The 21,167-nt window shown below is 33.8% G+C and overlaps 1 protein-coding gene across 1 annotated transcript; it reads left to right on the top strand.

Moving 5' to 3' along the window:
- The first annotated feature begins 577 nt into the window (after window positions 1-577).
- LOC143573809 (chaperone protein dnaJ 15-like) lies at window positions 578-8,614 on the top strand. The gene is made up of 10 exons (XM_077058602.1): window positions 578-770; window positions 5,465-5,588; window positions 5,836-5,918; window positions 6,005-6,116; window positions 6,209-6,364; window positions 6,844-6,933; window positions 7,019-7,127; window positions 7,214-7,362; window positions 7,875-7,928; window positions 8,197-8,614. Exons 1-10 carry the CDS (start codon window positions 613-615, stop codon window positions 8,437-8,439), a joined length of 1,278 nt encoding a protein of 425 aa, XP_076914717.1. The 5' UTR covers window positions 578-612; the 3' UTR covers window positions 8,440-8,614.
- The last annotated feature ends 12,553 nt before the right edge of the window (window positions 8,615-21,167 follow it).

Here is a 21,167-nt window from a genome sequence, read left to right as displayed (position 1 = left end):
AATTTTACCAACACATAATAGCCCCGGTGCCAACTTGTGTGTGAGCAACTTTTTATTAACAAGACATTAAAATTATAATAATAATTAATAATTTATTATTATTATTATTATTTTCATTTTGTTTTAATGCTTTAAAACATTTAAAATAAAATTATTTATTTAGTTAGCCCATATGACAAGCTATCCAATTTCTTGCGGTGGGCTTCTTGTAATTTAGCTAACATTCTTCACCAAAATCAAATTATGGGGTGTTTGGGATTGCTTATTTTCACCAACTTATAACTTATAAACTTTTTAAAAAGTAATAAGGTGTTTGGAATTACTTATATTGTGAGAGGAAAAATTTTATAAGTTACACTTTTATAACTTATTAACTTAATAAAAAGTTATAAGCGGGCACAATAAGAAATCCCAACACACACCCCATAGATGAAACAACAAAATCCATATCCACAGTGAAAGCAACAAGATTCTTTACCAATTCAAAATACCCAAATCATCAATTCTTCAAATCTACCCTCTGATCCACCCCTCTTTATTTTACCCCTGTTTTCAATTCTTGAAAATTGACAGCCAATTGTGTCCATTTGGGTTTAGGGTTTGAGATTTGAGATGGGTGGGTCAAAAACTGAAGGTGGTACATCTTCTTCTTCAACAACAGCAACAGTGCCTGTGATTGCTAATCGAAGAGACCCTTATGAGGTTTTGAGTGTTTCTAAAGATTCTTCTGATCAAGAGATTAAATCTGCTTACAGGAAACTTGCTCTCAAGTTAGTCTTTTTTTTTATGTTGGGTTTTTGGTTATTAATTGTTTTTTAGGTGCTACTCTGTGTTAAAGTTTGTTTCTTGATACTCAATTTGATTTCTTGAGAGTTGTGATTAGTAATATCAAGAATTATAATTTGGTAAAATTCATTTTTTTTTTTTTGAGGTTATTAAAATTCTTTTTGTTGTTGTTGTGAGGTTATTAAATCTGCTTACAGGAAACTTGCTATAAGTTAGTATCTATTTGCTAATTTTAGTTTATTAAATGCTGTTTTGGAAGTTATTTATTGTTATTGATGTTTTTTGGTGTTAATTTGTGTTAAAAGTTTGTTTCTTGACACTGAATTTGATTTCGGGTGTTAATTTTTAGTTTATTGATTGCTGTTTTTTAAGTTATTAATTGTTATTGATTGTGTTTGGGTGTTAATTTGTGTTAAAGTTTGGTTCTTGATGCTGAATTTGATTCGGGTGGGTTGAGAGTTGTGATTAGTGATACCTTTTTTTTTTTTTTTTGGACGGCAAATTAGGATCACTCACGGACCACTGGAGTATCATCGTGTCACCAGCAGAACCACGCGATCATATCCATCTCCACTAGGCAATGATGCCTAACCACCAATTTAGGAGGAAACCCAATAAATCTTGGAAAAACCCCCTTGTAAGATTTGAACCCAGGACCTTATGGTCCCTAAGCCTTATCCCACCACCAAGATGCCACTAGGCTATAAAGCCATGGACGTGATTAGTGATACCTAAACGACCCGTTGAGATCGATCGATAACAAGTTTGAAAAAAAAACGAGCTTCTTCAAGCTCCAGCTGAGCCCGAGTCTCAAATAAAGCTTGTTTATGGTTATTAGTTTGCGTAGGTTTTAAGAAAGTTGTTGGGGCGGGAGGGGGGGGGTGTAATTTCGTAATTTGGTTTTAAGTGTTTTGAAAGATTGTTCTGATCAGGAGTTTAAATCTGCTTACAGGAAACTTGCTCTCAAGTTAGTATCTTTTTGTTATTTTTTTAGTTATCATCATCATCATCATCGTACTCAGTATATCCCACAAATAGCAAAGCTATGGTAGGGTCTGAGGAGGGTAAGATGTAGGCAGCCTTACCTCTACCCCATAGGGATAGAGAGGCTGCTTCCGGTGAGACCCCCGGCTCGATAGTAGTTTTGCATCAAGCCTTGGACATAAGGCACATAGCACTCAATCATCGGGACACCGGCTGATCGGTGCATGTACCCTTATCTTTCAGCTATCAACGCCACTACATGATGCCTGATTGACCGTCCGTCACTTTTAACGTTATTTTCACGAGATTAGTAAAATAACGTCAAAATTAGTGCAATTTCACTTTTGCCCACCCGAGGGTTCACACATATATACATCATATGTGCGCACCGCAAGCAGGGCTAATTTTTTTAGTTATCAATTGATTGTTTTTTTAGGTTTTGTTTTTGATTGTTTTTATGTGTTAAAAGTTTGGTTCTTGATACTGAATTTGATTTTGGGTGTTATTTTTAGTTTATTAATTGCTGTTTTTTAGGTTATTAATTGTTTTTGATTGTTTTTAGGTGTTAGTTTGTGTTAAAGTTTGGTTCTTGATACTGAATTTGATTTCTTGAGAGTTGTGATTAGTGATACCAAGAATTATAATTTGGTTGTTGTGAGGTTATTAAATCTGCTTACAGAAAACTTGCTCTAAAGTTAGTTGCTTTCTTGTTTCTTTTTGTTGGGATTTTGGTTATAATTGTTATTAAGTGTTTTTAGGTGTTAAAGTTTGTTTCTTGACACTGAATTTGCTTTCGGGTGGGTTGTAGTTAGGGATATCAAGACTTGTAATTCGATTAGATTCTGGTTGCAGTTAGGTTATTTATTGCATACATTGATTTATTACTCTCAATTTGCAAAGTTTTCATGAATTTGTTGGGAATTATTAGGTCATTAATTTTTTTAGGTGTTAATTTGTGTTAAAGTTTGTTCTTGATACTGAATTTGATTTCGGGTGGGTTGAGAGTTGTGATTAGTGATACCTAAATGACCCGTTGAGATCGGATCGTCGAAAAAAGACGAGCTTTTTCGAGCTCGAGATTAGCCTCAAATAAAGCTTGTTTATGGTTATTAGTTTGCGGAGTTTTTAAGAAAGTTGTTGGGGGTAATACCGTAATTAGGTTCTGAGGGTGTGTTTGGGATTCCTTATTTTTCTCTCCTTATAACTTATATAGGATAAATAAGTTATTTTTATGTTTATATAGTGTTTGGGAATCATTAAGGCCTTTTTCCTTTCTCCTTATTCATAGGCTAAAAAATGGGTTTTGAATAAGTTGGAATATAGTAACTTATCTCCTTATATGTTTAAAATACCCATTCCACCCTTTTCATTCTACCCAAACACTTTTTAAAAACAACTTATTCACTTATATAAAAGTGTCTTTTTTGGTCATTTTCCATCAATAAGTTAAATTAACACTTTTTAAAAAACAACTTATTGACTTTTATTAATCCAAACACTTTTTTGGAAACTCCTTATTATAAATTCATAAGTCCTTTTCAACTAAAATAAGGAATTCCAAACACACCCTGAGTGTTTCGAAAGACTGTTCTGATCAGGGGATTAAGTCTGCTTACAGGAAACTTGCTCTCAAGTTGGTATCTCTTTGTTAATTTTTGGGTTATTAATTGCTGGTTTTTTGGTTTTTAATTGTTATTGATTGGTTTTAGGTGTTAGTTTGTGTTAAGTTTGGTTCTTGATACTAAATTTGATTTTTATTTGGGTGGGTTGTGAGTTGTAATTGTTTTTAGGTTTTAAGAAAGTTGTTTAATTTGTGTATGAGTTTGTTTCTTGATAATTAATTTGACAAATGACCCGAGGCGCTCGCGAGCTATTTAAGATCGCCTCAAATAAAGCTCGTTTAGTTATCGAGCCTGAGCCTGGCCTTGTATGGGAAGCTCGTTGAGGCTGTTTTTTTAAGATTACCTATTTTGGACTTCTATGTAAGAGTTTTACACTTGCTCGTTTAAGGAACTACACGAGCTCGAGCTGAGCATAGGCTCGTTTATGGTTTTTCTCAAAATATCAAAAAAAAAAAATATAGAAACGTATATAAATTAATTAGTTTCTTTCTTGCTCCACTTTTGTTGGTTTTTAGATAATTAATTGTTTCTGTCAAGTGCTGTTTTTTAGGTTTTAATTGTGTTAAAGTTTGTCTCTTGCTTCTTTTTTTGCTGGTTATAGGTTGTTAATTGTTTTTGTTGATTTATGATTCACAATTTGTATTGGTTTTAGGTTTACTTTGTGTTTGAGTTTGTTTCTTGATGATGGATTTGATCTTGTGTGAGTTGTGAATTGGGATTAGCGAGCTACTTGAGATCAGCTCGATAAAAAGCTCGAGCCGAGCCTGGGCCTCGAATAAAGCTTGTTTAGTTATCGAGCCTGAGCTTGAGCCTTGTATAGAAAGCTTGCTTAGCCTCGTTGAGCCTTAACGAGACTTGTTTATTATTAAGTTTTATCTCTTTTGGCCTTTTATATATTAATTTCACATGGCCGAGCTTGAACCGAGCTTAGGCTCGTTCTAAGGTTTTTCTCAAAATATGTAAAAAATAAAAAATAAAACGTATATAAATCAATTAATAAATAGTAAACGAGCTGAGCTTGTGAAAAAACGATTAACGAGCTGAGCTTTACAAAGAGCGCTCGAAACAAGCCGAGCTTGAGCTCTCGTAAGTCGAATCGAGCCGAGGTCGAGCTCTCTTAAGTTGAAGCTCGGCTCGGCTCGTTTACACCCCTTACTGATACCAACACTTTGAAATTTGATGAATTTATGCTTGTCATTAGGTTATTGCTCATATGCACTAGTTTATTATTCTCAATTTGCAAAGTTTACAATTTTTTTTGGGAATGTTTCAATTTAGTTTAGCTTTTGGAATTTTAGTTCTTTGTGTATGGCTGCATTTATTGTTAATAAATTTGATCCTGGATTGTTTGTGACGTGCGATAAGCGATATCCGCACTTGCAACTTGATGAAGTTCTACTTGACATTATGCTACTGGCTTATTGTTCATATTCATTGATTTATTATTGTCAATTTGCAAAGTTTTTATTTTTTTAGGGAATTCTTCGGTTTAATTTGGAACTCTTATATATGAGGTTTATGAGGTGTTTATAATTTTTGCTTATTTTTACCACTTATAATTAAGCATAAGCAGATAATCAGCTTTTTAAAAACAAGTTATATCACCCTAAGGGCAGACTTGTAATTTTGAATTCACCAAGAATAATGAGTTTGAAGTAAACTGTTTCCATAAACAGACTATGCTCATTGGACACAGATAAGCAAACAATTGAATATTCTTGTCTGATTTTAAAGTACTTAATAAGCAAATAAGTTGTTTAAATGTATTCTGCTATGTGTTCTTGAAGAAATAATAACCTTCTATGATAAAAGTTTATTTAAATTTGTTAATATTAATGCAGAACAGAAGCGAAAAAAGTGCTAGATACGTTCCAAAAAAATGTTTATATAAAATGTCAATAAGAGAAAGTTTATATCATAGTCTTAAAACAATACAAAAAATGGTTAAAGTAGCTAACATTTTAATCTTTAATTAAAATAAATGATAAAAACCGACTAAATTGTTAAACCTTTAAAATTGGTTATTATTTGTGTTATCGGTCTCTTATATATCAGATATCGTTCATACGCAGATATCACCCTGACAAAAATGCTAGTAATCCCGAAGCCTCGGAACTATTTAAAGAGGTTTCATATTCTTACAGCATATTGTCCGATCCAGAAAAAAGAAGACAATATGACAATTCAGGGTTTGAGGTATTCGTTTTCTTTTTAATGATTATTAGGCCTGTAAACGAACCGAACGTTTAGTGAACTGTTTGTGAATCTTTTGGCGGGAAGTTCGTTTATTTAATAAACGAACATGAACACGTCTCATTCGTTCATTTATGTTCATGTTGATCGTTTATCTGGTTGAAGTTAAACAAACGAACACGAACATGCAATTTCGATTTCTTTTAAAATTTTTATTTTTATATCCATGCATTTTTATCAATCGAATTAGGCTATTGACGCGGAAGGCGTGGACATGGAAATCGACTTATCAAACCTCGGAACCGTGAACACAATGTTTGCAGCACTATTCAGGTAATTATTAATAAAAAAACATTTTTTTATTAATTACATTATTTCCTCAAAATATTAAATTTTCTTTTTATTTTAATATTTTTAAGCAAGCTTGGAGTTCCTATTAAGACGACTATTTCCTTCAATGTTCTCGAAGAAGCATTAAACGGAACCGTCACCGTTAGACCCCTTCCGATAGGATCATCAGTTACTGGAAAGGTACATTTTTTTTATATTTGCGTGCTACAAAATCTTTATTTTAGTAAATTTGTTATTTGAAATAAAAAAATAATTTATAACTAAATTTGCAGGTTGAGAAACAATGTGCACATTTCTTTAGTGTTACAATAAGTGATGAACAAGCTAAGTCAGGAATTGTTATTAGAGTCACTTCAACCGCACAAAGCAAATTTAAACTACTTTATTTTGAGCAAGATAATGGTGGCGGTTATAGTCTCGCATTACAGGTAATTCATTTTATTCTATTTTGCTTTTTTTTTATCAAAATAATATCATATATAGTTATAAATGAATAATGAATAATTGTATTTATAAACTTATAAATTTTAAATATTATAAATTTAAAAGTTTGTCAATATTAAATTTTATAATCTATAATATTAACTAAGTTTTAATTTTGTAAAATTTGAATGTTTTTGCAAATTTTAAAGTTTCCCTGACTAAAAATATTTAAAATATTTAAATATTTGTTTATATATAACTAAATTAAAAAGATCGGTAATTAAAAATAAATGTGAAAGATGGTGATGAAGTGCCATGCATTTTTGGTGGGATTTTCTTGTTCTTGAAGAATGATGTTCTTATGACGTGGCAGCTAATGAAGCACGTTTTTAGTTGTTTTTGGGTTTTCTTTTCGTGAATGTTCTAGATTACAAATGGCACTATGAAAGTTCAAATTTCTAATTTATGACATCATCTCGTGCAGGAAGATAGTGAGAAGACAGGTAAGGTGACATCAGCCGGGATGTATTTCTTGCATTTTCAAGTATACAGAATGGATTCAACTGTCAACGCCGTAAGCATTTACCAACAACTTAAAAGCTTTCCACTTTAAAAAAAAATCATTTTCGGTTATTAATGTATTTTAGTTAATTTTACAGTTAGCTATGGTTAAAGACCCCGAAGCTGCTTTCTTTAAGCGGTTAGAAGGTCTTCAACCGTGTGAGGTCTCGGAACTGAGGTCAGGCACTCACATATTTGCGGTTTACGGTTAGAATCTTTACATTTTTATTTTATTTTTTATTTTTTTAGGGATTTTAATTTTATGCAGAATATGAACTTTTGTTTTATTGCAGGTGATAACTTTTTTAAAACAGCATCTTATACGATCGAGGCTATTTGTGCCACTACATATGAGGACACGACTCATAAACTCAAGGATATTGAGCAGCAGATTTTGAGAAAAAGAACCGAGCTTCGTCAGTTTGAGACGGAATACAGACAGGTGTGTTTCGAGTTTTGACCTGTTTAGTTATAGATAGGTCAGGTCAATCGGGTCAATAAAAAAATAATAAAAGACCAACGGGTCAAACGCCCGAACAGTTGAAAGTTGCGCTCAAGTAAGGCTGTTCAAAAAGCTATCAACTTTCTCGAAATTGACTCGTATACAAAGTCAAATAAAGAAATTTTCAAGTAAAATGACTAAATATATTTTATTTTGTTTTTACAATATACTAACAGGCGTAATTTTTTTTTTTAAAAAAGCTAATTTTTTGAATATAAAATTATCTGGCTCAAGCTTTATACGAGCCGAGCTTAAGCTCAACATGTTAGCTAGTTAAAATAAACGACCTGAGCCGACTTGGCTTGTTTAATTTCGATCTTGAGCCCGAGCTCGAGCCCAACCTGGCTCGGCTCGTTTGCAGCCTTACTCTCAAGTCTTGTTTTATGGCATACCTTCTTTTGTCTAGATATATATAAAAACTTTCCGAGTGTTTCTCATTTGGTAATTTGCAGGCTTTGGCACGATTCCAAGAAGTGACCCACAGATACGGCCAGGAAAAACAGAACGTAAGTGCTTTTATTTTATACAAAATAGTTATGTGTTGTGACCATTTTAGCCTTTGCACGACAAATGGTCAAAAACAAGTCAAAATTTATGTTAAGGGTAAAATAGTTACACATAATTGTTTATGAATTATTATTATTATTATTATTATTATTATTATTATTATTATTATTATTATTATTATTATTTTGCTACATATCAATATATAATATTCTTAAAACGATATTTAATTCTTATACGATGTTAAATAATATTTAAACAATATTACAGGTGGACGAGCTTCTAAAACAACGAGACAGTATCCAGTCGTCTTTCACGGTAGGTAGGTCTGTGGTTGTCGGTACTGGGAGCAATACTCAACCTAGCAGCAATGGCGGAATCCACACCAAGATTCCAGGTGGCAGTGGTGACGGTGAAAACGACAACAGTCCAAATGAAGAAGGTACCTCGGATTCCAAAAGTAAGAAAAAATGGTTCAATCTTAACCTTAAAGGCGATAAAAAAGCCACTTAAGATCATTTTTCGTAGGTTTGGTTCAACTTTCGGACGTTTTTATTCAATGAATCTTGTTGTGTGTTGACGCGTACAATTTTTTTTTTATGTTTTTATTAATTATTTTATACAGGGTTGGTTATGTTCATGTTCATGTTTATGTTTTAGTACTTATTTGGCTATTTGTGTTAAATTAATTTCATTTTTTTAAATGAAGGATTGTTGGTTTTTTGTTTACCTTTTGCTATTGTATATGTTTTAGTTTTAATCATTGTGAATGGTTTTGATCCACAGAACAAATTACTTTTCTACATTGATTTATTTTTTATTTATACTATACTTCAAATAAATAAATATAGTAACACATGTATACTTCAAACTCATAAAACCACCACCATGAAAGTGCTAAAGTATATGAGCAGTCTGAAGGACCAATGTTTTAAAAACCGGTACGTACTGGCTGGTTGAACCAGGTTTACCGGATTTGGTAAATCAACCGATATTTAAAGCTTCGTATTTTTGGATGGTTTGTTAAAATATCGTATCGTTTTTTTAAATACCGGTTTTCAACACAAGATTTGTGATTTTTTTTGCGACCAATATTATTTAAAAATAACTTTTATCCTAGCAGATAAAATTGAAACGAGTAAACATAGGCGACTCTTCGCTAATCAACCAGTTTTGTATTATGCCAATCAAAAGTTGGTTCGCATACAAAATACAAACTTCTTATTTGACTTGATCCTAGTTCATGTGATGTTTATTAATACACTTTTAGGTTATTTTTTAGGTTGAAATTGTATTTATATGGAACTATAGAGTAAACTATTTAACATGGTTGAACCTCACTGTGCCGTTTTTTAACCAAATCTAGTATGAGTAAAATATCGGTTTTTAAAACATTGGAAATGAGTCAATGACTATCGGACCCTCGTCGGAAACTCCTTTGTCAAAATCGCGAAACCATTTTTGAACAAGAATCCATGCATAAATTCAAATAGACTTTTGTTGACCTTAACCGGAACCAGTTAAGAACTGGTTTCACCAAAAAACGAAAAAAGAAAAAGAAAACCGGTTTTGTAGGGCTCAAGTTTCAAATGGATCCATATGAAGGCCAAGTTTCATATTCATACTCGTTAAAGTTTTTGACCCAAACACATCTTGGCCCAAAGTATATGTAATATCATTATAGTTTGGCATTTAACATTTGCAATCTATTAAAACTTAATAAGTTTCTGTATGAACTTAAAATATGAAATTATTAGTTTTAATTAATTTAAAATCTTTACTTTAATATAAAAATTTAAAAGAAACAAATACTTGCTTTAATGAAAATAAAAGTGACTATATTAAAAAAAAAAAAAACTTCAAAAGTAGCTAGAGGCGTAGTTGACTTGTCAATTTATTGTGTAGTTTTTTTTTGGAGATGACTTAATTAAATATATAAATCCCTGAATTTAGTGGTAGCTGACTAGAATTTGTATTTAAATAATTGTAATTATTGTTAACTTTGCAGGTATTGCTCTTAATTGTACTTTTCTTTCTTAATACATTAGAATTTTAAAATGCTAAAATCCCCTTTTTTCTGTGGATAGTGTTGTTACTATTTTAAAATTTTAATAAGGTTTTACAAAATACCTTTTTCACTCTATTTTATCTTAAAGGTGAAAGTATCTTCTATCATGAAATTAGAATTATAAAGCCATAGTAATATTTTAAAGAAAGTATCTTGTGTATATTAGTATGTAGTATGTGCACAAAACAATTCCATTCACATTATGACTATTGTGTACACAAGGTTCCTTAGTATAGATCTTTATTATACAAGAATAATTGGATTGAAAAATTGAAATTAGTTTGTTGAGAATAAAGTGTCACCAAAACTTATGATCTAGACTTAAGTTGATAAATTCAGTTTTATTAAATGATTTCGTAGGTTCGGAGTTCAGACTTATGAGAAACGAACAAAGAAAGAGAGTAAATATTGATTAGAATTAAGAGACATAATTGTAGAAATGAATAAAATGTGTGATGACTTTTGAAGATTGCAATGTATATGTCCTGAAACATCACATAATCTGAAGGTCATAATGTGGTCGAAACACCCGTATGACACAGTAGGGCATGCAACGATGCACTTCTTGTCACTACAATGATCACCTTAAAGAATAAACATTGTTGGGACAATGAAAAACCCCTATGACTGATTGATTCCATAGTCAAGACTAACTACTTCGTTGATACAAACTTATGCTCTTAAGTATCATATTAAAGTCAGTCCCAACTTATTCTCTTAAGTCGCATGCATGTCGCAAGAACAACCATCATGTCTCACACCAGATATCGAAACCTCTAACAAAATATAAAGTTCCACGGAACCACTATCACAAGTATATATTTTGTTACAACAGCATACACTCACGTTAACTCAAAATTCAACTAGTATAAGAACTTTAAAAATTCTTTATCTTCTTTTACCAAATTCATAATCACCATGGTAGGGTGACAAATGTTTCTTTGAATTCATGTTATAATTATATAATAACGTATCTTTAAAAATTTTAAATATTCATAAATAAAACATAAATTTAGATGCAATGACATAAAAAGGACTCCTCTAAGTTACAAAGGGCAAAACTGAAAAACATCAACTTACATATTTAATCGAATAGGATATAAATATACTTGCAAATTGGGCAGCTACAATATTAATTAAACTACATGGTATCACATTATCTTACATTTAGAAAAAACAAAGCTAGAGACAAAAGTATACAACGTTTTTGTTTTTAATAAGCCACATTCGATTGTAAAGATAAAACATTCTAGCATCACGTATCTAAAACTAGACTTTCATGTAGGCGATGTTTTTACTTTTCATGGAACTGATCAAATGAATGTGGTGGCTTAGTTTTTAAATTATTTAAGTGATACATATATATATATATATATATATATATATATATATATATATATATATATGTGTGTGTGTGTCTAAAATTAAAAAAATAAATATTATACATATATGACAAATTAACAAAATTAAAAAATTATGTGATTGAATAGGAAAATGATAATTTTTTTTGAAATGCTACTAATTTTTCCTCTCATATTTTTTGGGTTCTGATATACGAACAAATTCAATCAAATCTAGTTAGGAGCTGTTTGTTTACATATGAATGAAACCATTCAGATGTAAATATCTAATTCATTCAGACTTTAGACTGTTTGGTTCCAAACATTCAAACTTGTTGTTGCTGAATGAGACAAAGTCTGATTCAAACCTGACTCATTCAGTTTCCAAAAAATGGCACATATATTGATCAACATTTTCTAATTATAATTTCATTTTATATATTATTATATTGTAACAAAAACAACTTTTTAATCATATAAAATATGGCTAAGCAACACCGGCTTGTAATTAAACTAATCAAGTAGAAGATGCCATCTTAGGTTATCTATTACGTGACCTAGGGACAATAAAATTAACATATAATAAAACAAATTGATCCATAATTTATGCAAAAAGAAAATTAATTAAATGAAGCACACAAGATGACCTAAGGTCTACACTTAAGCGCCCTAAACTAGCATGATTAAAAAAATTCCTTTATGGTGAGAACTTTTTTTTTCATGCATATTTGGAACTACCCCTAATACTCGAGTTAGCCTTCCTGATATGAAATATCAACCGTGTATACCAATGTTGATGCTCCATGCATGACTACTCAAAAACACCAGAGAGGAAACCCATAAGGACTGGAAAACACCATCGATTCAGCGGTATCAAACCTGAGACTATAAGATTTCAAGTTTTAACCATAACCTCCATATGCTATTGGACCAAAAAATCAACTGTCCTTTATGGGAAGAACTAAGAACCAATCTTGACTATTATTCAATATGAACACTTTTATATGGAATGACGACGTTCTTATGTGTTACGCTATCGCACTCACTGAATTTGGAGAGTCATGTTGTCCCACTTTGGCCAGACTATTATGTATTAACCTGGCCCACGCTAACTTTAGAGTTTGGCTTGGGTATTCTCTTGAAAAACCATACCGCTGGTTGCCATATTACAGTCGTTGTGTCACCACAATAGCAGAACTCTCTGGCGTAACACGCAGTGGAACGAAAACCCGGATAGGCTCAGGATTCAAACTTGGGTCTCTGGTGGAGAACCCAAGTCCTTTTACCACTAGAACACAGTTAAAGATTTGTTGACAATGAACAAATAGTCTTTGGATCTCATGCCTTAAAAATATATAGTCCCTATCTACTTAGATTCTTTATGGGACACATGCTTCCAAAATTTGTATGATTCTTTTATCTAACCCTTTTTATAAAACTAGGTCAAGACATTATGCAAGAACATGCATGTATGTAGAACTCAGAAGAATTTCATAGATTGCAAGTTCCCAAAAGAGGAATAAAATATAGTTAGATGTGCATTGTTGCATAGGTTTACTTATATTTTATCCATGCTTCCTTATGGTTTAGATTTCTCTCTGTCTGGACATTGTTGGTGTCATGAAAATGTGGGTATTATTTGTTAATATGTGACAGTAGTTATGTTGGAACTCATTTGTCTTTTATGGATCAAATATGGTTAAATTTATTTCACAAATCATTTGAGTTCCTACATACATGAATCTCTACCCAAGGTACCCTTTGGGAGTTTGAAGATATGTTAGAGGAAGAGATTTATAAAACCCTAAAACTTTTGTTCTATGTTGAATTTTACAACCTTTACTATATCACCAAATATATACCATTTATATTAATAAGTGTTCCTTAATCAACACAAGTATTCCTTAATTTGATCATTCAATTCATAAGCCTAAACAATACACAACAAGCATATATTCAGAAAACTACGTCGGTACAAAAAATTTGTAAATAAACACTACGAAATAATGAACATCTTGACAATTAAGACATTATACGTGTCTTGCGTTTATTAGCAGTGTGAAGACTCTCTGATAATTTCCTCAATCAATTCGTTTTAAGAATAGAATTTTACATATGTTTAATTGAGAATCGGTCATGAAAGAATATGAATACCTAGTGTGAAACTTTTTGGCTTAATGTAGCATGCGACCTCTATAACAATTAATGTCGTCTATTTTGTTCTTGAGAAGTTCATAGAATACTTTTGGTTGCTAAGGTGGAAACTTTCTAAGTGGTCGCCCATGTTAGGATTAGTCACATTGAACACATTTAATTGTGAAGTACTTCTCTCATCCAAAGTAAAATCATTGTGCATAAAAGATAGGTGTTTGTGATATTTAAGACATGACATCTCTTATGGTCCAATATTTCTACTGTGAACATAACGTAGCATAACATAATGACTATAAAGATAATAACCGTTAATGGGATTGCAAATTATTTCAATATTTTACTTGATTTAAAAACTATATATCATATTAATTCGATCGTGTCATGTGTGATGTCCCCCACAAATATACAAGTAATGTGTTATATGGTTTACATGTCATGTGGTGTTCATTTAGCCGTCTATAGCCGTCTATGTGTCTACTTTAATGGAGAAAGCCCAACTCAAAACCACTTTCAATGTGTTTCATTTGCTTGATAAAGTCTACCCAACCCAACCATCTCCATGCATTGTTTTTGGTATATTTTTGTTTTTATAATAAGTCCAAATCTAATCTTAGGCATATTTTCATGAAAATTCAAAAAGTTTTCAAACTTGGCAACCTTTTTCTTTATCTTTTTATGTTCAATACCTATATTTGTTTTATGTTTGGTTTTGTATACTGATCATAGAAATGAGTATTGTAATTCAGGTATAAGTGTAAGAAAATATAGCATGCATTGATTTTATGTATACTGATCATAGAAATGAGTATTGTAATTCGGGTATAAGTGTAAGAAAATCTAGCATTCATTGATTTTATGTATACTTTTCTCGTAACAATAACTATGGATCTACAAAATGAAACACAAAGGGTCAACTCATCAGACTTGTGATTTGAAGATTACAAGTTCAAATTCTATCCACGTCTAATTGAAATCTTTTTTGGGTGGTAAAAGTTGTGTTACTAGCTAGCTAATGTTCAGATGGTGAATTGTCCAGTATCATATCTGTAACGAAGCTAGTATGGTTTCTTGTAGAATAATAGTTCACATTCCAGGTAATTGGATGACAAACCCAGTCAATAATGTCAAATATTGCTAAGTTATTATTAGGTTTCTTAGATTGATAATCCAATTTATACACATATGTTGCCCTTTAAAGATGCATACTTGTCACATGTCTCAGTTTGATGCCATGATCAGAATTAAGGGTCGATCGACCTTCTGATTGTGGGAGTCTTTCCGTTGTTCTTCTGCTTCAAACCCCCCCACCCCACCCCACCCCACCAATATGTGTTTTTAGAAATTGAAGTTAAACCCTAGTAGATGGTAGAAAGGGGAACACATACCATGCCTGCCTTTTCTGTTCTTGTATATATTCTTTATACTTTCACTATTTTGATCATAAAGTTTTGATTATTTTCACATACACAAAAGGACAAGAGAAGAGGGTTTCAAAGATGACATGACTTAAAGTTACCTCCACATCTTCCTCCATCTTTTTTTTATTATATATTCATTTTTCAAAAAAGGAGAGAAGTAGGTGGTGTCACTTGGAACACATGTAAGGACTTGTTGAGTCACACCCACATTGTTTGGAAAAAATAATGCTTTAGACATATCCAAAAAAGGGAGATTACGACTTCAAAACTAAGTCACATATTCGGATGGTTTATCCCTTTTGGACTCTTTCAAAGTAATTGGTTATAAGAAAGATTGGTTAGAAAGTTAATGGAGTTGTATCATGATGTGGGATATCATATCAATTTATTAAATATAATATCACAATCAAGCCATGATGCATAATGAGTTTTTGATTTTAATTTTAAGTCAAACATAAAGTTTTTATTAATCTACACCCATTTGTGTTTTAATATTACACCATCCTTTTTTATGTTTTCTTATCAATCAAATGAAGGTTCATATAATTGTTTTCATTTGATTTTTAATTTCTTATATAAGATTCTTGAATTAAGTTTTCTACAATGTAATTCAGGTATTTGATTAATAATTAAAGTTATTTCTTGAATTGTCACTACAAGTCAGAAGACTTTCATTAAATGTGATTTCATTGAATATCAGTCGATGAAAGCATGAACTATCGGTTATTAGCTGGTGAAGCAAGGTGGGGAAACCAAAAGTGAGTAAAGACTTCAGAAACACAACACACACTGGCCGATATTACAATATCACTAGTGGACTATTTAGTGTCGAGTGATTCGGATTGTTCCACCAATGGATAGTACATACGATTCATTTAAGTTGTTTCTCGACTTATGTATAGGAGAATATAGTCTATTTTGTAATAAAAGAATATTAAAAGTTTAAATGGAGTTGAATTAGAATTTTGATTGGTTGATATTTGACTTGACAAAGCACAACTTGGTGGGGGCACCTAGAGATTTAGGAAATCTTAAGATGATAATATAGGCATCAATTTCAATCACATCCACAAAGTAAGCATGATTAATGGCCTTTAAAAGTGTTTTATAGTATTTGATTAATTTCTTTAATAAAATGAGGTGGAAGCCATTACAATCAATTGTTTATAGACAATTCTTGATGAATTGGGACACTTTGACAAGACAAAATGCTAATTAATCACCTCCCTACTTAAAATCCATAATATTAGGTTAGTTCATGTGGGTCCCCTAGATGACCAATATGCTACATGTGGAGCCTACTGTGGTAGGATGATGCCACCATTCACATGTTTTCTCCTTCATCAATGGGGTGGAATCATGTGCTTCAATAGGCCTCCCTCCCACAATCGAGATGTGCAGTTGATTTCATTTTTTATTTAATGGCTTCAAACTCGTCATTTTCTTTTGGCCTTCACAAAATAGGTTTAATATGGTTTCCTTCTTTAAACGTTTTCAATGTATGTGTCATCATCATCGTACTCAATATATCCCACCAATAGAAATGCTATGGTAGTGTCTGAGTAGGGTAAGATGTAGACAGCTTTACCTCTGTCCCATAGGAATAGAGAGGCTGCTTCCGATGAGACCCCCGGCTCAAATGCTAATGTATGTGTGTTTTTGTTTATTGTTTTGGTTCTTTAACTAAAATCTATTGATCAGATTATCATTTAAAAATGCTAACATTTATTTGACGGGTTTGGTAACTTTTCTCAAACAAGAAAGTCGTATGAAGGGTATCAAACTCTTTTGCGATTTATTTTGTCTTTGTATCTTTCTTAGATTTAGTAGACGCTGCAGAATAACTTAACATTTTACTTGACATTAGAATTAAATCAATTTATGAGATTAACTATCAATTCAATTATTTTGAAGAACAATTAAGAAGATTGATTTTTTTAATGGATCGATATAACTAAATTGTTTGTTCTTGAAAATCAATCGTTTTGTTTACGAAAAGTCATCTACCATACAAGACGATACATAGAGTATGTAAAATGTTATCTTTTTACAAATGTTTTCTTAACAACGAAATACTATATTAAAAGATGATGGCCAGAAAAAGCTAACCAAACATCACATTTACACATGTTTTGTGTAGCAGACATTATGTGTTGCGTATGATTACACACAAACTTTACAAATGCATTCATTTTTTTTCCATATGTTTCTTGTATGAAAAATTATATACTTTTATTTATACATATAGGCTTTGCAAATGCATTAATTTTATTTTCACATATGTTTTCTGTCTAAAAATATAGTGACACAAGCTTCGCATATACCATTTTTATGGGCATTTTGTGTTAAGGAAAACTATATGCTTTGCAGGACTACACACAAACCAGGCCCGACTCCAAGAAAGCAATATATATATATATATATATATATATATATATATATATATATATATATATATTTGAGCCGAAAGCGAAAATATTTTGGAATTCAAGTAAAATAAGTATATTGTTGGCTTTAAACAATTTAACTTTTAAATTAGCATATACTTGTTCATAATATGGATTGTGTAAAAAACTTTTGTGTAAAAATAAGCTTAAACATGTCTCAAATGAGACTAAAACTCACAACCTTTTGGTTGAGAGTCATACTCGTTGCCATTATGGCAAACTAGTTGTTATTTAATTAAGTTTAAACATTAAATATACATATTGTTTTTCATAAAATAAAACATATAATTTTTTTAAAAAGAAATTCAGGCCTAACGAGGTATCAGGCCGGGGGCCGTCGACCACCCAGCCCTCCCTAAAGGCCGGCCATGACACAAACTTTGTGAATACATTCATTCATATATATATGAGAAATAATTCGTTGATCTCAATGCCAATTAAAAAAAACGGTTGATGTTTGATCTGAGATAAACATCAATTTAAAATGATTGTTTTCAATATGTTCATTGGATACGATCTAACTATTTATATAATTGTCTACCATAAAATCCTAGGTGACGCTCTCAGGTTGTTCCCCTCATTCTCTAGAGCCACCAGATTGCTTGATTTATAAATGGAGGCTTCTCATGCATTTAATCCGAATTCGCGGATATGGGTCTCACCAAACTGGGATAGTCTTTAAATGGGTTATAACATCTCATTTATTCGTAAAACTATTTCATAATCAAACAATAATTTTCATGGGTCATGGGTCTCACCAAACCCGGATAACCCTTAAACGAGTTATAACATCTCATTTATTTGTGAAATAACCCTTTAATCATCAAAGAATAATTTTAACGGGTTATGGGTCTTACCAAACTCTAATAGCCCTCAAATGGGTTATAAGATCCCACTTATTGATAAACACTTTCATCATCAAACCCTAATTTAATTTATCTGCTTTACATATACTCTGTTGCTAGTCAATCATCTCCATCGTCGGTTAACTTCGAAACTACCCACCATCGTTGAAGAGGTATGTACCCGCCTCAACACCGAGCGAGGCGGGTCAACCCACAAGATATACACAAGAGGCTTGAAATCAAGACATTATAAAGGCACAAAGCCAAAACCTATGCGCATGGCGCATATAACATATGCTCATGCATATCACATATGCTCATGCATCACATGCTCAGGCATCACATATGCTCACGCGTATCACATGCTCACGCATATCACATCTGCGCGTGGCGCATCCCCGCGTGGCGCATATCACATGCTTGTGCATATCACATCTGCGCATGAAACATCTGCGCGTGAGAATAAAGAGAAGACCTCGCGCATCCTCAGGATAGGCGCGTATCACACATGCACATAATCAACCTCGTCCTTATCCAAATCAGGATTAGGGCAACCTTGATTGTGCACGTCAGACAACCTTCCAGAAGGTATCTTTTTAAGGAATAAGAATATGCTGATGTTGACAGCTGCCAATGAAAGGTGGACAACTCAGCAAAACCCACGTTTCTTCACGTGATTATAACCAATGAAGAAGCACCAGGTGTCCCAAGGACACGTGGCGCAAAGCAATTGGAGGAGGCCAGCAAGGCCCTAACTGGGTCTGAGCCCAATCAGTGGAAACCCTAGCACTATAAATACCACATCAACTCCACAAGGAAAGAGATCCAATTACACAATATTCAGCTATATTAAGCAATACACTCCAATTTCCTTACTCTCATATTATTATCTTCTCCTACAAATTCTTATTCTCACACCGGAGGGTTACCCCAAAGAGGACCCCTCTGTCCCTTTCTGAGGGGTAAGTTTACGGTGCTGTTCATTTTATAGGTGGAAGAGTCCAGATTCCAGAGAACCATCGGTGAAATAGCATAATCACACCCGAGGAAAGTAGATCGTCTACCAGTGAGTCGATCCACGTTTCTTCATTGGCGCCATCCACTGTTACAACGGCAACAAGATCTCATCAGATCTCTAAAAAAAACAAATTCTCACCATGGTTTCTGGAGTTCGTAATGTCGATCAAGTTCTGGAGGATATTGAACGTGAGGATGTTAATGAGGGACAGCAGTTTCTGAGAGTGCCGCGTGATTCTACGCGCACCACCAGTAACCGTCCCTTCATCACAACTCCTCATGACCAGACTGAAACTCCTCAAGACGATCTCACGTTACAAAATCTTGCCGGCGCGAAACAAAAAGTACCAATGGGTCCAGAAGATGAAACCAATGACCCTAAAGAATGGCTCATAAACGAGCAACGACGTCTAATGGACAAGTACAATGAGATGGTCAAACAGAAAAAGTTAGCCGACTTAACACAAAGGCTAGCGTTTGACAAGCAAGCCATTCAAGGAACAAAAAGGGCGCGCGCGCCGGAAGAGGGTCACTCTGTTCACACTGAACACGCTGAGTTTAGTGATGAAGAAGTGCACAGCGTCAGGAAGACGCGAGATACTCATGCAGGAGGCTCACAGCTCCGCGCGCACATGAACATGGCGCCTGGAGCCAGAGCCGATCTGGATCTGAACACACCGTATAGCCCACCAGTGAGAGGGCAAGTGGACGTAACCACACCGTACAGGCCAGCCATCTTGGTGAAACATTCAAAATTCACTGAGCGCATCGCGAAGGCCCCCATTCAGCACAAAACCAAGATGCCAAGTGGTTTGGGCAAATATGACGGCACAACAGATCCAGACGATTTCTTACAAGGTTTTTACAACACTGGAAACCTAGAAAGCTGGACGATGCCAACATGGTGTCACATGTTTGCTCGCTGCCTCACGGGCGCGGCGCGTGTCTGGTTTGAAAGCTTGCCAACTGGGCAAATCGATGGGTTCGAGGAACTATTGGAAAAGTTCCAAGCTCACTTCGTACAACAGCGCAGACACACGCGCGACCCTGATGACATCATGCACTGCGTGCGCAGGAATGATGAAACGATTGAAGACTACATCACTCGTTTCAATCAGGAGTCTCTGGCAATCGGAGGTATCACTGAGCAACTATTGCGCGTGGCCTTTATACAAGGCGCGCGCAGTGATCAACTCCGCCGAGCTCTCGTGAGCAGAGATGGCATGCCCACCACTTGGGCCAAGCTAATGGAAGCATCGCGAGTCTTCGCGAGAAATGAAAAACAGATTGCACAAGATAGAGCGAGAGAAAGAGGGCATCAAGCAGAGGCGCCGCGCAGCAACGAAAGAAGGGGCAAACAGAACACTGTATGGTCCAGGTTGCAACCAACCAGTTTTTCTCCCGCAGAAAAGCAGGCGCAACCAAGCTCACCTCAGCCCCAAAAAGACATTCGTAATCGCGGAGAAGGTGATAAGAGGGAAGGCGGCAGAGATCCTAACAGACCTCTGCCAAGAATATGGACTCCCCTCACTAAAACACCTTCACAGGTGTTGAGCACTGAGAATGTCCAATTCAAAAGCCCCAAGCCACTACACTACAAGGGACCATCAAACAGTGGCAAGTACTGTGAGTTTCACAAGTCCACAGGACACAACACTGATGCATGCCATCACTTGAATGATGCAATTGAAAAAGATGTGAAATCAGGCAAGCTGGCTCACCTGGTGAAAAACCCAAGATCAGAAAGTGAACAACCAGAAGGAGCCTCTGCCAGCAAAAAGTTCAAAAGAATCTGTGTAGCCGAGGGAGGAAGGCAAGGGCAAACATCAAGAAAGAGAAGCGCGCAAATCCAAGGAGATTGGCGCGAGCAACAAGTAATCTTCCCAAGAATCAGGGGAGGCCCTTCTATCAGCAGTCCTCTTGTCATCACTACACACATTGCTCATTACGAA

The sequence above is a fragment of the Bidens hawaiensis genome, unplaced genomic scaffold, assembly GCF_021521415.1.
Source record: "Bidens hawaiensis isolate Kalapana, Puna unplaced genomic scaffold, B.hawaiensis_p1.1 tig00026648_1, whole genome shotgun sequence".
NCBI lineage: Eukaryota > Viridiplantae > Streptophyta > Magnoliopsida > Asterales > Asteraceae > Bidens > Bidens hawaiensis.
The sequence above is the reverse complement of the archived record's forward strand: the minus strand, read 5'-3'. Positions and strand labels throughout refer to the sequence as shown.

Coding starts and splice junctions, on each gene's coding strand:
- LOC143573809 (XM_077058602.1), top strand. CDS start 613: ATGGGTGGGTCAAAAACTGAAGGTGGTACATCTTCTTCTTCAACAACA. Junction 6,934..7,018: donor TGGATTCAACTGTCAACGCC/GTAAGCATTTAC, acceptor TTAATTTTACAG/TTAGCTATGGTTAAAGACCC. Junction 7,363..7,874: donor TTGAGACGGAATACAGACAG/GTGTGTTTCGAG, acceptor GGTAATTTGCAG/GCTTTGGCACGATTCCAAGA.